This window comes from Choloepus didactylus, chromosome 18 (assembly GCF_015220235.1).
Source record: "Choloepus didactylus isolate mChoDid1 chromosome 18, mChoDid1.pri, whole genome shotgun sequence".
NCBI lineage: Eukaryota > Metazoa > Chordata > Mammalia > Pilosa > Megalonychidae > Choloepus > Choloepus didactylus.
Genome location: NC_051324.1, coordinates 76,416,944 through 76,431,533, shown reverse-complemented (window position 1 = coordinate 76,431,533; position 14,590 = coordinate 76,416,944). Strand labels below are relative to the sequence as shown.

The following is a 14,590-nucleotide window of genomic DNA, read 5'->3' as shown; positions in this document are numbered from 1 at the left end:
GTCAAAGTGCAGATGCTAAGTCCCTGGAGGAGCCTGTAAGAAAGGCAGCATCTCAGCCCTACTCCAGACCTACTGAATCAGCCTCCACATGGTAAAAGACCCAGGAAGTTCACGTGTACAGTACAGCTCGGAAGCACTTCTAGTTCTACCAAGTTTGTTTGCTTTCTCCTTGTTAGAAGCTTTTCTGTCTACTCAAATGCAAGGTGTTAAACATCTTGGACGTTGCTACAGCCAAAGGACTCTGCACCACTGAGATCAGACTCCCAGCATGGAAAAAGAGACGGAATAAAACCCACAACTTTCATGTGAGAGCCATCTTTCCTGTGAAATAACATTGTGGAAGGTAACTTTTGGTCCAAGTATATTAAGAAAGCATTCTGTCAGCTGTAAAGTATGACATAAATGTTACCTTGGTGATGATGTAAAGAAATTTAAAAGCCAGATGTGCGAGGGCTGGTGGAGATGTCTTGTCCTGCACCATGTCCAGCAGCATGGTCAGCATCCACTCTAGGGAAAGACACACACAGAAGGATTTGCTGTACAACTAAATACCAATATGATATCAAGATGAAATACCAAAATATAAAAGGGCTTATTTAGAAATATAACAATGGTTCAATATTAGTAAGCCTATACAAACCCATCAATAGAGCAAAAGAGAAAAAATTATGTTCATCCTAACAGCTTCTGAAAAAGCACTAGATTCAATACAATACACATTGCCACTTTTAAATTTTAGAGAAAATCCTCATGTTAAAAATTATTCTATCTCAAATGAATATCTATTACCATAATGAACAGAAGATACCTAAACCTACAACCACTCTAACAGGACAGGGATAAAAAGAAGAGGACTGCCACTTGCAGTTTAAAGGAATAACTGATGCAGTCCGCACTAACAAAATCAACAAGAGGGAACTCTTTTCAGACCCTTGGGGCTGCAATCCCCAAAAGAGGGTATCGGACCACGTCCTACGGCTGCCCAGGTGTCCACCTGGAGGGAGTGTGAGGAATTCAGTGCAGGGAAGGGGCACACAAGCAGAGCTGAGCAAGCTCCCTAAACTGAGAAAACAGGCTGGAGGTCCAGAAGCCTAAGGCAACTGCAACCTGCACAGCAAAGCACCAAAGCAGAGGAAGCCATGCCAAGGTGGGCTCCAGGAGTCTGCAGAGAGGTTCCACGTGAGCCTCACACTGATCTGCACATGCGAAGAGTGAAATCACAAGGCCAGGCAAAGGACAGCCACAGAGAAAATTCTAGGCAAACAGTCACCATCGCTGGCAGGACCGACATTCTAACTCTATCAAGCCGGGGTTCAGGGTCCTCGCAGAATACCCAGGGCAACCAGCAGACATTCCAGAAAGATCATACCTCAGTCATAAGGCTAAGTGAGTCCTAGAGAAAAGGCTAGTATTCTAGACCTACCCTAAGAAAGCTTAAAAGGGAATGAAACAATCTACATAATGTGCAAGAAACAACTGCCCACCAGGCCTTCAACACTCGTTAAAGATATTCAAAAGAAAATTAAAACACCAGACAACATATAACATCACAATATCAAGCATGTACTAAAAAATTACTGCTATCCCCAACAGGAAGAAAACTAGTCAACAGAAATGACCCAGAAATAACAGACATGGTAGAATTAACAGCTACAGACTTTAAAAGCTACTAAAAATACTATAAATATGTTCAAGGATGTAAAAGAAAACACAAACAATATGAGGCTAAAAAATGGAAGATACACCAAAAAGAACAGAACTTCAAGATCTGGGAGAAAACAAGATCTAAAATTAAAAATTAACTGAATAGAATCAACAGCAGATTAGACACTGCAAATGAGAAGATCAGTGATCCTGAAGCCATGTCTAAACCAAGGAGGAAAACAGAGACCGACGGAGCAGAGCAGAGCTCATGCCTGGCGGGAAAGCTCCAAGTGCATCAGCACACGTGTACCTGGAGCCCAGGAGAAGAGAGTCAAGGGCCGAAAAAAAATCTGAGGAAATAACAGCCAAAACCATCCAAGTTCAATGAAAACCACAAACTCACAGACCCAAAAGGCTCAACAAACCCCAAGCAGGATAAAAAGAAGATGTTATGGAAATCATAATCAAATTTCTGAAAACTAGTAATGAAACCACCTCGATGGTTGCTAACATGCTCACAGACATAGGGGACTGGTGGTCTGATGGGTTGAGCCCTCTACCACAGGATTTACCCTTGGGAAGACTGTTGCTGCAAAGGAGAGGCTCGGCCTCTCTATAATTGTGCCTAAGAGCCTCCTCCCTTATGCCTCTTTGTTGCTCAGATGTGGCCCTCTCTCTCTAGCTAAGCCAACTTGAAAGGTGAAATCACTGCCCTCCCCCCTACGTGGGATCAGACACCCAGGGGAGTGAATCTCCCTGGCAACGTGGAATATGACTCCTGGGGAGGAATGTAGACCCGGCATTGTGGGATGGAGAACATCTTCTTGACCAAAGGGGTATGTGAAAGGAAATGAAATAAGCTTTAGTGGCAGAGAGATTCCAAAAGGAGCCGAGAGGTCACTCTGTTGGGCACTCTTATGCACAATTTAGACAACCCTTTTTAGGTTCTAAAGAATTGGGGTAGCTGGTGGTAGATACCTGAAACTATCAAACTACAACCCAGAAACCATGAATCTCAAAGACAATTGTATAAAAATGTAGCTTATGAGGGGTGACAATGGGACTGGGAAAGCCATAAGGACCACACTCCCCTTTGTCTAGTTTGTGGATGGATGAGTAGAAAAATAGGGGAAGGAAACAAACAAACAAACAGACAAAGGCAACCAGTGTTCTTTTTTACTTTAATTGCTCTTTTTCACTTTAATTATTATTCTTGTTATTTTTGTGTATGTGCTAATGAAGGTGGCAGGGATTGATTTAGGTGATGAATGTACAACTATTTAATGGTACTGTGAACAATCGAATGTACGATTTGTTTTGTATGACTGCATGGTATGTGAATACATCTCAATAAAATGGAGGTTTAAAAAAAAAAAGGGCAGCCAGAGAGAAAAAGGCATATTACATACAGAGGAACAAGAACGAGAATGACCACAGGCTTCTTGTCCAAAACAACACCAGCCACCACATCCCTTAAAGTGCTGAAAGGAAAACCGTCAACAAAGAATTCCATCACCAGCAAAGATAACTTTTAAAAACAGTAGTGAAATAAGCTACCAGACTAACCAACACAAGCTGAAGAATTCATCACTAATGAATCCATACTGGGAGAAATATGAAAGAAATTCTTTAAGCAGAAAATAAATGATACCAAATGGAAACTGGGATCCAAAGAACAAAGCTGGAAAGAGTGAATAAGTGAGTAAATACTAAAGACTTTCCTCATTTTTAATTCCTTTAAAAATATAATTGTGTTTAAAGCAAAAATTATAATATGCTGTAGGACTTGTAAAATTTGTAGAAGTAAAACATGATGAAAACAGCACAGAGGATGGGGAGAAGAAGGGAAGAGTCTCAAAAGGCTCTTACATTTTACACAAAATAGTACATAATATTACATGAAGGCAGTTCATGATAAGTTAGCAATGCATACTGTAAACACTACAGCAATCATTAAAAAGTAAAAGAAATAGTTAATGAGCCAACAGTAGATATAAGACAGAATACCAAAAAATGCTCGATTAATACAAAAGAAATCAGGCAAAAAGGAAAGAAGAAACAAAAAACAAATGAGAAAAATAGAAAGCAAATAACAAGATAATAAATTTAAACCCAACTGTCACATTAAATGAAAATGGGCTAAGCATGCCAATTAAAAGGCGAGGATTAAGATTTGATTTCTGATTGACAAAGAAGGCGGGGTAAGACACTCTGGGATGCCATTCCCCCACAGAATCTCTGAACTAGCAAAAACTGGCAGAGCCATCTTCCTCAAAACTCTGGAAAACAGTTACTGAGTTGCAGTAATAGAGCAAGTGCTGAATCAAGAAAACATAGACTTAAAAGCATTGCCAGGGAGGGGTAAAGATCAAAATTGACTATGTTTTAAAACTTCAACTTCCATGTGAGAGCAAAGGAAGAGACGTTTCTTTGGTGCAGGATCTACATTTTCTAAACAATATAACTTCTACAGTCGGTTTGTTCAAACACTATAACTGCATGGAACTCTGAAAAGGAAGTGAGATCTGGTAGGTTTGTGTGGGTTGGTGTGAAAAAGTGACACATCCTAGGGTGGTTTGGGCATAGAACAAGGGTGTGTGTGCAGGGCCCCCCATGGGGAGCTGGGGGAAAATGCAGAGGTGCTGGACTTCCTCACCTGGATTGTTGCTGACGTTCTCCCAAACATCGGGGACTGGTGGTCTGGTGTGCCGAGCCCTCTATCATGGGACTTGCCCTTGTGAAACTCGTTACTACAAGGGAGAGGCTAAACCTGCTTATAATTGTGCCTGAGAGTCTCTCCGTGGTACTGCTTTGTGCTCAGATTGTTAGATCCCAGAAGAAGAAACTAACATGTAGAAGGAGTTTCTAACTCAGGGGCCCCACAAACTAAAGAATGAGGCTGTTCGAAGCTGTTCAAGGCCGTCCCAGCCACAGCAGCCCTTCAAAGGCAAGTAAGACAACGTCAGATATGCCCGTAAGAGACCAACCAAAAAGGCCTTCTCTCCCTAGCTAGGTAACGCAGCTGCTCTCCTGAAAAGAATCCTGTCTCAGAATTCTACCAACCAATCAGCCCTGCAGGACACTGATTACGTGCTTCAACTTGGCGGGTCTGGGCTGGGGGACCTGATCAGCCCCTGGGGAGGGTGGTGGGCACGGGCGACAGCGCCCTCCACAGCCCCCCGGGCCTGGGAAAGTGAGGCCGGAGGCAGGCCCCATTTCCTCACCCAAAAATAACACTGTTAGGGGAGGCTTGCCGGAGGGAACTGCCTTTTCCCCACCCCCTTATCTTGCCCGGACACTCCCCGTTGCCAGTGCAACTCCCATCACCACCAGTGCGCATATATTGTTGCCAGACACCGTTACCGGAGCAACTCTCGCCCCTTTTCAATCAACCTCCGCGCCCTCTCAGAACCAATCCAAGCCTTTAACCTCTACAGCTACCCCGCCCTCTAAACGCCCGATATAAGCTTGTACTCTCCCCTAATAAACTCTCTTGGTTTCTTCACCCTAAAAGAACCGTGTCCCGCCTGTTCCTTTCTCGCCGCCCTCCATACTTTGCACGCCTCCGCCGGGGACCTGGCCAAGTCCCCCGCCTCGCCCTCGCCTCCGGGAAAGAGCCCCCGCCGCCGGTACCCTCCAAGCAATCCTGGGAGCCTAGGATTTAGCAACCGGCCGCCCCCCCACCCCAGACGAGTCAACTGCGACCGCAAGCCCAAAACTAGATAGGCACTCACCCAGTTGAGGCCCAGAGCACCACAGCAGGCACCCTTCCCCACGTGGGTTCCTTTTTTTATTAAAAAATGCTGCTCTCAGATAGAGAGCGGGAGCCATTATCTTTTTCTTCTTTTCTGCGGGCTCCCACCTGCTTTCTTCCTCTAATAAATCTTAAACTTTATACTTAAACTTTGACTCGCTGCATTGTGTGGATTCTTGAATGGCTCCAAACCTAGCAAACCTAACAAGATGTGGCCTCTCTCTCTCTCTAGCTAAGCCAACTCAGCGGGTGAACTCACTGCCCTCCCCACTACGTGGGACCCGACTCCCAGAGGTGTAAATCTCCCTGGCAATGCAGGATATGACTCCCAGGAATAAGCCTGGACCCAGCATCGTGGGACTGAGAACATCATCTTGACCAAAAGGGGCATGTGAAATGAAACAAAATGAAGTTTCAGTGGCTGACAGATTCCAAATGGAGTCGAGAGGTCACTCTGGTGTACACTCACACACTATATAGATAACTGTCTTTAGGTTTTAATCCATTGGAATAGCTAGAAGTAAAGACCTGAAACTATCAAACTGCAACCCAGTAGCCCTGACTCTTGAAGACGATTGTATAACAGTATAGCTTACAAGGGGTGACAGTGTGATTGTGAAAACCTTGTGGATTGCACTCCCTTTATCCAGTGTATGATGGATGAGTAGAAAAACGGGGACAAAAATTAAATGAAAAATAGGGTGGGGTGGGCGGGATGATTTGGGTGTTCTTTTTTACTTCTATTTTTCATACTTATTCTTTCTGGTGTAAGGAAAATATTCAAAAGTAGATTGAGGTGATGAATACACAACTATATGATGGTACTGTGAAAAGCTGATTGTACACCATGGCTGACTGTACGGTATGTGAATATATCTCAGTAAAACTGAATTTAATTTAAAAAAAAAAAAAAAAAAACATTGCCAGAGGATGAAGGACGAAGAGGGTGCAGTGTGCACATACAAGGGATGCTGTCCAGCCACACGGAGGGAGAAAGTTCTGATACACCCCACAGCATGGATAAGCCTTCGGGATGCAGTGTTGGGTGGAACAGGCTGGGCACAGAAGGACAAATATTGTTTCCTCTCACAGCTACAAAATAATTGGACAGTGCAGGTGCGAGGAGTCAGAAACTATAGGGCAGGTTGCCAGGGGCCAGGGGCGTGGGGTGGGGGGTGGGGGGTGGGGGGTGGTGAAGCTGAGGCTTGATCCGTGCAGAGGTTCTGTTTAGGGTGAGGGAGAAGTTTTGATGGTGCACAGCGATGACCGGGGCGCAGCATTCTGAGCATAATGAGCAACACTGAATTGTGTGTTTGAGTGTGGCTAAAAGGGGAAATGTGGGGGTGTACACATGTTACTAGAATAAAAATTTCAGAGTAGTCTGGCACTGGGCGGTGAACCCTGGGGCAGGTCATGGACTGTGGTTTGTGGCCTAACTGTGGCAGCACTGTTTCATCTCTTGTGGCAAGGGTATCACATGATACAAAGCGTAGACAATAGGGAAGCCTGGGGTAGGCAGGTAATACGGGAGCTCTGTAATTTCTGCATGATTTTTCTGTGAACCTACAACTTCTCTAATTAAAAAAAAAAGGGCAAAGATTGTCAGAAAAGATTTTTAAAAGCAAGACCCAGCTACCTGAAATGCACTTTAAAACTAAAAACATTAAAAGGTAAAATGTTGAAAGGGAAAAAAGAATATGCAATGCAATGACTAATAAGAAAGCTGCGGTGGCCATATTAATATCAGAAACAGTAGACTTCAGAACAAGGAAAACTGCAGACATGAAGAAGACATCACATAATGATACAAGAGTCAATTCATCAGGAATATTTAACAATCCTATATGTGTCACAAAATTACAGAGCTTCAAATTAGATGAAGCAAAAACTGAGAGAACTGAAAGGAGAAACAGACAAATCATAATTGCAGTTGAAGATCTCAATCTTCTTCTGTCAGTAACTGATAGAACAAGTGGTCAGAAGATCAGTAAGGACATAAAGGGCCTAAATAATGCTGTCAACCACCACACTGCTACAGAATACTCTACCCAAAAACAACAGAACAGACGTTCTTCCCAAATACACACAAACGTTCAACAAAATAGACCATATGCTGGGCCACGATTTGCATCCAGGAAATGCAGGTGAGAAACCACTACACACCCACTAAAGCAGCTAAAATCAGAGAGACTGGCAGTACTAAGAGTTAGAAAGGATGTGAGGCAAGTGGAATTCTCATACATAGCTGGAAGCAGTGTAATATGGCACAACCTTCATGAAAACATACAACAGCCCATCAATTCTAATATTCCACTCCTAGGAAAACGTATGCCCACTCAAAGCCTGGTACACAAACATCCACAACAGCATGACTCATGAGAGCCAAAAGCTGGAAACAACCCAAAGGCCCATCAACAGACAGATAAACTAATTGTGGTCTACCAACACAACAGAAAAAAGAACAAACTACTAACACCCACAACAATGCGCGTGAATCTCAGCAATACTACGTAATGAAAAAAGCCAGAAATTAAAGATATATGAAGAAAAGGAAAAATTCATCTGTAATAACAAATAACAAAATTGTAGCTGCCCAGGGCTACAGAGAGCTGCCTGATGCAAAGGAAAACAGGGTGACTTCTGGGAGTGATGGAAATGTTTCATTTCTTGATTGAGATGGTAGTACAGACATGTGACAAAACTCAAACTGCATGCTTAAAATGGGTACATTTTATTCTGTGTAAATAATATCTCAATAAAGTTGACAAAAATATTTTTTAAAAATGAAAATGAATAACCATGGATAAAGGGATCAAGTTAGTCTTATGCACAAACTATATATCATTTATCTACTCAGAAAACCCAACCTAAAAATATACTAAAATAAATATTTCATTATACAATGGAACTTGAAAACATTACGCTAAGTGAAAGGAGCCAGTCGCTAAGGTCCACTTGCTACATGACTCAGCTTACAGGAGTCGCCCAGAACAGTCAACATCAAGCTGGAAAGGAGATCAGTGGCTGCTGGGCAGGGGGGGAGGTGGGCTGACTGCTAAGGGTAGGCAGTTTCTTTTGGGGGTGATGAAAATGTTCTAAAATTAGGTTATGGTGATGGTTGTACAACTCTGTAAATATAAAAAAAAAAAAAAAAAAAACCTTGAATTCTACCCTTAAGGGGGTGAATTTTATAAATGGGAATTATATTCCAATAAAGCTCCTATTAAAATATATATATATTCTATTACTGCATTGCAGTTTATAAAATAAGTATACAAGATATATCTTTGCTGCATCCCAGAAATAACTAATTAGAAAAATAACAAAAATGGTTTCCCAAGAGCAATAAAAGAGCAGTAGAAGCAAACCTAAAAGAGATGTTTCCAGGAGCCATCCAAAGAAAATTACCAAATTTTAGAAGGCCATTAAAAATTTGAATAATTAGAGACATAATACCATATTCTTCGATAGGAAACTTCAATCTCCTAAATACTCCTAATCTCCCAAAGGGAGCTGTTGGGGGTAGGGGTGGGGCTGATAAAATAATTCTGAACTTCATCTGTATTAATGAAAGAGTTAGGAAATGGTTAAGAAAGCCAGAATGTAGGTCAAATGCCAAATAAAATATATTATAAAGCAACTGATGTAAAACACAATGGAACTCATTAAGGAGCAGACAAATAGATTAAAGAGAAAAGAAAATCTCAAAACCAGCACCAGAGACTTCCAGGAAGATGGCAGAGTGGGTGAGGCGGAGCGGGCTCCTCCTCCATGAAGGAAACCAGAGGGACAAGAAGACTCCCAGGTCTGCAGTTTTGGGGTGTGAGCAGCCATAGAGGGACCCCTACAGTACGCAGAGAGATGTGGGGAAAAAAATTGCGGAGAAATTGCACCCGAAGGGACAGGTAATTTTGGCCAAGTCCACCTCCCAGGGCTGCAGCAGCGAGACGGCCACCGGGCGAGGGAGTGGGCAGCAACTCTCCGCTCCCTGCACCCGCCCTGGCAGTCTGCTGGGGGTGACCCTCCACAACCAGACAGCGGGGGGCTCCCGTGAGGGAACCGGGGGGCAGCATCTGCTCTCCCCACATGGAAGCCCAGGGGGTGCAAGAAGCGGGGAGAGGAGAGGGCGCCACAGGGAAGCCCCAGGAGCCCTCCCACACCCCAGAGGCTCGCGCGTGCAGGGCAGGCAGGGAGCGGGCACGCCCCATCCGCGGGTGCCCTTGAGCAGGTCCCTGCCCGCTGCCCAGGGCCCACACCACAGCCCCAGGACCCGGATTCCCCAGGGCCCACTGAGATCCGCTGCACTGATTGGTTCCCACCCAGTGTGGACTCCACCCACCGCCCGGAAGTCCAGGGAAGACCTGCCTGAGAGCCCCACCTGCTGTAGGTTAGGAGAACTGCACCTCAGGTAGCTGTGCCTCGGGAGTGCCACATGCTGTAGGTTAGGGGAACTGCACCCCAGGTAGCTGTGCCTCGGGAGCACCACCTGCTGTAGGTGAGGGAAACTGCACCCCAGTGAGCTGTGCCTCAGGAGCACCACCTGCTGTAGGTTAGGGGAACTGCACCCCAGGTAACTGTGCCTCGGGAGCGCCACCTGCTGTAGGTGAGGGAAACTGCACTCCAGATAGCTGTGCCTTAAGAGTGCCACCTGATGGTAGGACTGGGAAACTGCATTCCAGCAAGCTGTAGCTCTCCCAAATTATATATGAATGCGCAAATAATTCTGCATTTCCCAAAATAACTTTATCAAGACAAGCAAATGCCTGGAAGCCAACAGAAAATCACAAAGCACTTGAAGACTATAGAAGATATGGACATGCCAAACAAATTAAAAAGCCAGAAGACACAAAATTTGGAGCAATTAATTAAAGAAGTACACACAAATCTCCAAAACAATTTCATCAAGATGGCTAAAGACATAAAGGACATAGAAAAGACTAAAAGAGCATAAAGAAGAATTTGAAAGAGTAAATTAAAAAATAGCACAGCTCATGGAAATAAAAGACATTGTGGATCAAATTAAAAATGTACCAGAAACACACAACAGCAGATTTGAAGAGGCAGAAGGATAAGTATACTGGAGGACTGACAATGGAATGTGAACACACAAAAGAACAAATGGTAAAAAAAAATCAAAACATTTGAAATGGATATAAGAGAAACGAAGGATAACATGCAGCTCACAAATATAAGAATCACTGGTGTCCCAAAAGGAGAATAGGAAAGAGCTATGAAGAGTGTTTCAAGACAGACACAGCTGGGGAAAACTTCACAACCCTTCTAAATGACATAAATATGCAATTCAAAGATACCCAACAAACTCTAAATAGAATAAATCCAAATAAACCCACTCCAAGACATATACTGATCAGATTGACAAATACTGAAGAGGAGAAAACTCTGAAACCAAGAAGAGAGAAGCGATTCACCACATACAAAAGAAACCACATAAGTCTAAGTACTGACTACTCAGAGGGCACAACAGAGGCGAGAAGGCAGTGGTATGACATATTTAAGATTCTGAAAGAGAAAAATTGCCAGTCAAGAATTTTTATCCAGTAAAACAAAGGGAGAGACTAAATTTTTCACAAACAAATGCTGAGAGAATTTGTTAACAAGAGCCCTGCCCTGCAAAAAATACTAAAGGGAGCTCTACCAGCTGAGAAAAAAAAAGGAGAGAGGTCTGGAGAAGGGCACAGAACTGAAGAGTATTAGTTAGGATAACTTAAAAAAAAAAAAAAAAAAAAAAAAAGGGAAAAAAATAGATCTGACAACTAAAAACCTAAGGACAAGACGGCTGGTTCAAGAACTCCCTTCACAGTAATAACTGTGAATGTGAATGGATTAAACTCTCCAATTAAAAGACACAGACTGGTAGAATGGATTAAAAAGTATGACCCGTAGATATGCTGTTTACAAGAGACTCATCTTAGACCCAGCAACACAAAGAGACTGAAGTGAAAGGATGGAAAAAAGTATTTTACATAAGCTGAAACCAAAAGAGAGCTGGGGTAGCTACACTAATATCACACAAAATAGACTTTAAATGCAAAGATGTCATAAGAGACAAAGAAGGACACTATATATTAATAAAAAGTACAATTCACCAAGAAGAAATAAGAATCATAACTGTTTATGCACCCAATCAAGGAGCTCCAAAATACATGAGACAAACATTGGCTAAACTGAAGGGAGCAATATACGTGTCTACAACAATGTGGGACACTTCAAAACACCATTCTCTTCGATAGCTAGAACAACCAGAGAGAAAACCAATAAGGAAACAGGAAACCTAAACAATCTGATAAATGAATTAGACTTAACAGACATATATCCCAAAGTACCAGGATATACATTCTTCTCTAGTGCCCATGGAACGTTCTCCAGGATAGATCATATGCTGAGGCATAAAACAAGTCTTCATGAATTTAAAAAGACTGAAATTATTCCAAGCAAATTCTCTGACCATAATGGAATGGAACTAGAAATTAATAACCACCAAAGAACCAGATCTTTCACAAATACATGGATGTTAAACAGCACATTCCTAAACAACCAGTGGGTCAAAGAAGAAATTGCAAGAGAAATTGCTAAATATCTAAAACTAATGAAAACAAGAACACAACATATCAAAACCTATGGGGGAGTGAGGCGGGGCAAGATGGCAGACTGGTGAGCTGTATATTTTAGTTACTCCTCCAGGAAAGTAGGTAGAAAGCCAGGAACTGCGTGGACTGGACACCACAGAGCAATCTGTCTTTGGGCATACTTCATACAACACTCATGAAAATGTCGAACTGCTGAGATCAGCGAAATCCGTAAGTTTTTGCGGCCAGGGGACCCACGCCCCTCCCTGCCAGGCTCAGTCCCGTGGGAGGAGGGGCTGTCAGCTCCGGGAAGGAGAAGGGAGAACTGCAGTGGCAGCCCTTATCGGAAACTCATTCTACTGATCCAAACTCCAACCATAGATAGACTGAGACCGGACACCAGAGAATCTGAGAGCAGCCAGCCCAGCAGAGAGGAGATAGGCATAGCAAAAAACAGCAAGAAAAACCCAAAAATAAAAGCAGAGGCTTTTTGGAGTTCTGGTGAACACAGAAAGGGGAAGGGCGGAGCTCAGGCCTTGAGGCGCATATGCAAATCCCGAAGAAAAGCTGATCTCTCTGCCCTGTGGACCTTTCCTTAATGGCCCTGGTTGCTTTGTCTATTAGCATTTCAATAACCCATTAGATCTCTGAGGAGGGCCCTTTTTTTTTTTTTTTTTTTTTTAATCCTTTTTTCTTTTTCTAAAACAATTACTCTAAGAAGCCCAATACAGAAAGCTTCAAAGACTTTCAATTTGGGCACGTCAAGTCAAGAGCAGAACTAAGAGAGCTCTGAGACAAAAGGCAATAATCCAGTGGCTGAGAAAATTCACTAAACACCACAACTTCCCAAGAAAAGGGGGGTGTCCGCTCACAGCCATCATCCTGGTGGACAGGAAACACTCCTGCCCATCGCCAGCCCCATAGCCCAGAGCTGCCCCAGACAACCCAGTGTGACGGAAGTGCTTCAAATAACAGGCACACACCACAAAACTGGGCGTGGACATTAGCCTTCCCTGCAACCTCAGCTGATTGTCCCAGAGTTGGGAAGGTGGAGCAGTGTGAATTAACAAAGCCCCATTCAGCCATCATTTGAGCAGACTGGGAGCCTCCCTACACAGCCCAGCAGCCCAGAACTGCCCTGGGGGGACGGCACTCACCTGTGACATAGCACAGTCATCCCTCAACAGAGGACCCGCGGTGCACAGCCTGGAAGAGGGGCCCACTTGCAAGTCTCAGGAGCCATACGCCAATACCAAAGACTTGTGGGTCAGTGGCAGAGACAAACTGTGGCAGGACTGAACTGAAGGATTAGACTATTGCAGCAGCTTTAAAACTCTAGGATCACCAGGGAGATTTGATTGTTAGGGCCACCCCCCCTCCCTGACTACCCAGAAACACACCCCATATACAGGGTGGGCAACACCAACTACACACGCAAGCTTGGTACACCAATTGGGCCCCACAAGACTCACTCCCCCACTCACCAAAAAGGCTAAGCAGGGGAGAACTGGCTTGTGGAGAACAGGTGGCTCGTGGACGCCACCTGCTGGTTAGTTAGAGAAAGTGTACTCCACGAAGCTGTAGATCTGATAAATTAGAGATAAGGACTTCAATAGGTCTACAAACCCTAAAAGAACCCTATCAAGTTCAGCAAATGCCACGAGGCCAAAAACAACAGAAAATTATAAAGCATATGAAAACAACAGACGATATGGATAACCCAAGCCCAAACACCCAAATCAAAAGAGCAGAAGAGACACAGCACCTAGAGCAGCTACTCAAAGAACTAAAGATGAACAATGAGACCACAGTACGGGATATAAAGGAAATCAAGAAGACTCTAGAAGAGCATAAAGAAGACATTGCAAGACTAAATAAAAAAACGGATGATCTTATGGAAATTAAAGAAACTGTTGACCAAATTAAAAAGATTCTGGACACTCATAGTACAAGACTAGAGGAAGATGAACAACGAATCAGTGACCTGGAAGATGACAGAATGGAAAATGAAAGCATAAAAGAAAGAATGGGGAAAAAAATTGAAAAAATCGAAATGGACCTCAGGGATATGATAGATAATATGAAACATTCAAATATAAGACTCATTGGTGTCCCAGAAGGGGAAGAAAAGGGTAAAGGTCTAGGAAGAGTATTCAAAGAAATTGTTGGGGAAAACTTCCCAAATCTTCTAAACAACATAAATACACAAATCATAAATGCTCAGTGAACTCCAAATAGAATAAATCCAAATAAACCCACTCCGAGACATATTCTGATCACACTGTCAAACACAGAAGAGAAGGAGCAAGTTCTGAAAGCAGCAAGAGAAAAGCAATTCACCACATACAAAGGAAACAGCATAAAACTAAGTAGTGACTACTCAGCAGCCACCATGGAGGCAAGAAGGCAGTGGCACGATACATTTAAAATTCTGAGTGAGAAAAATTTCCAGCCAAGAATACTTTATCCAGCAAAGCTCTCCTTCAAATTTGAGGGAGAGCTTAAATTTTTCACTGACAAACAAATGCTGAGAGAATTTGCTAACAAGAGACCTGCCCTACTGGAGATACTAAAGGGAGCCCTACAGACAGAGAAACAATGACAG

General features: G+C 43.3%; 1 protein-coding gene across 2 annotated transcripts in view; it reads right to left on the bottom strand.

The window, feature by feature from the left end:
• The window catches only part of TBCD (tubulin folding cofactor D), a 229,186-nt gene that overhangs the window by 195,737 nt on the left and 18,859 nt on the right, over window positions 1-14,590 (bottom strand). For both annotated transcript variants that reach the window (XM_037810609.1, XM_037810608.1), the window contains exon 4: window positions 410-507. In XM_037810609.1, coding sequence (XP_037666537.1) covers window positions 410-507 — 98 coding nt within the window. The remainder of the gene's footprint in view (window positions 1-409; window positions 508-14,590) is intronic.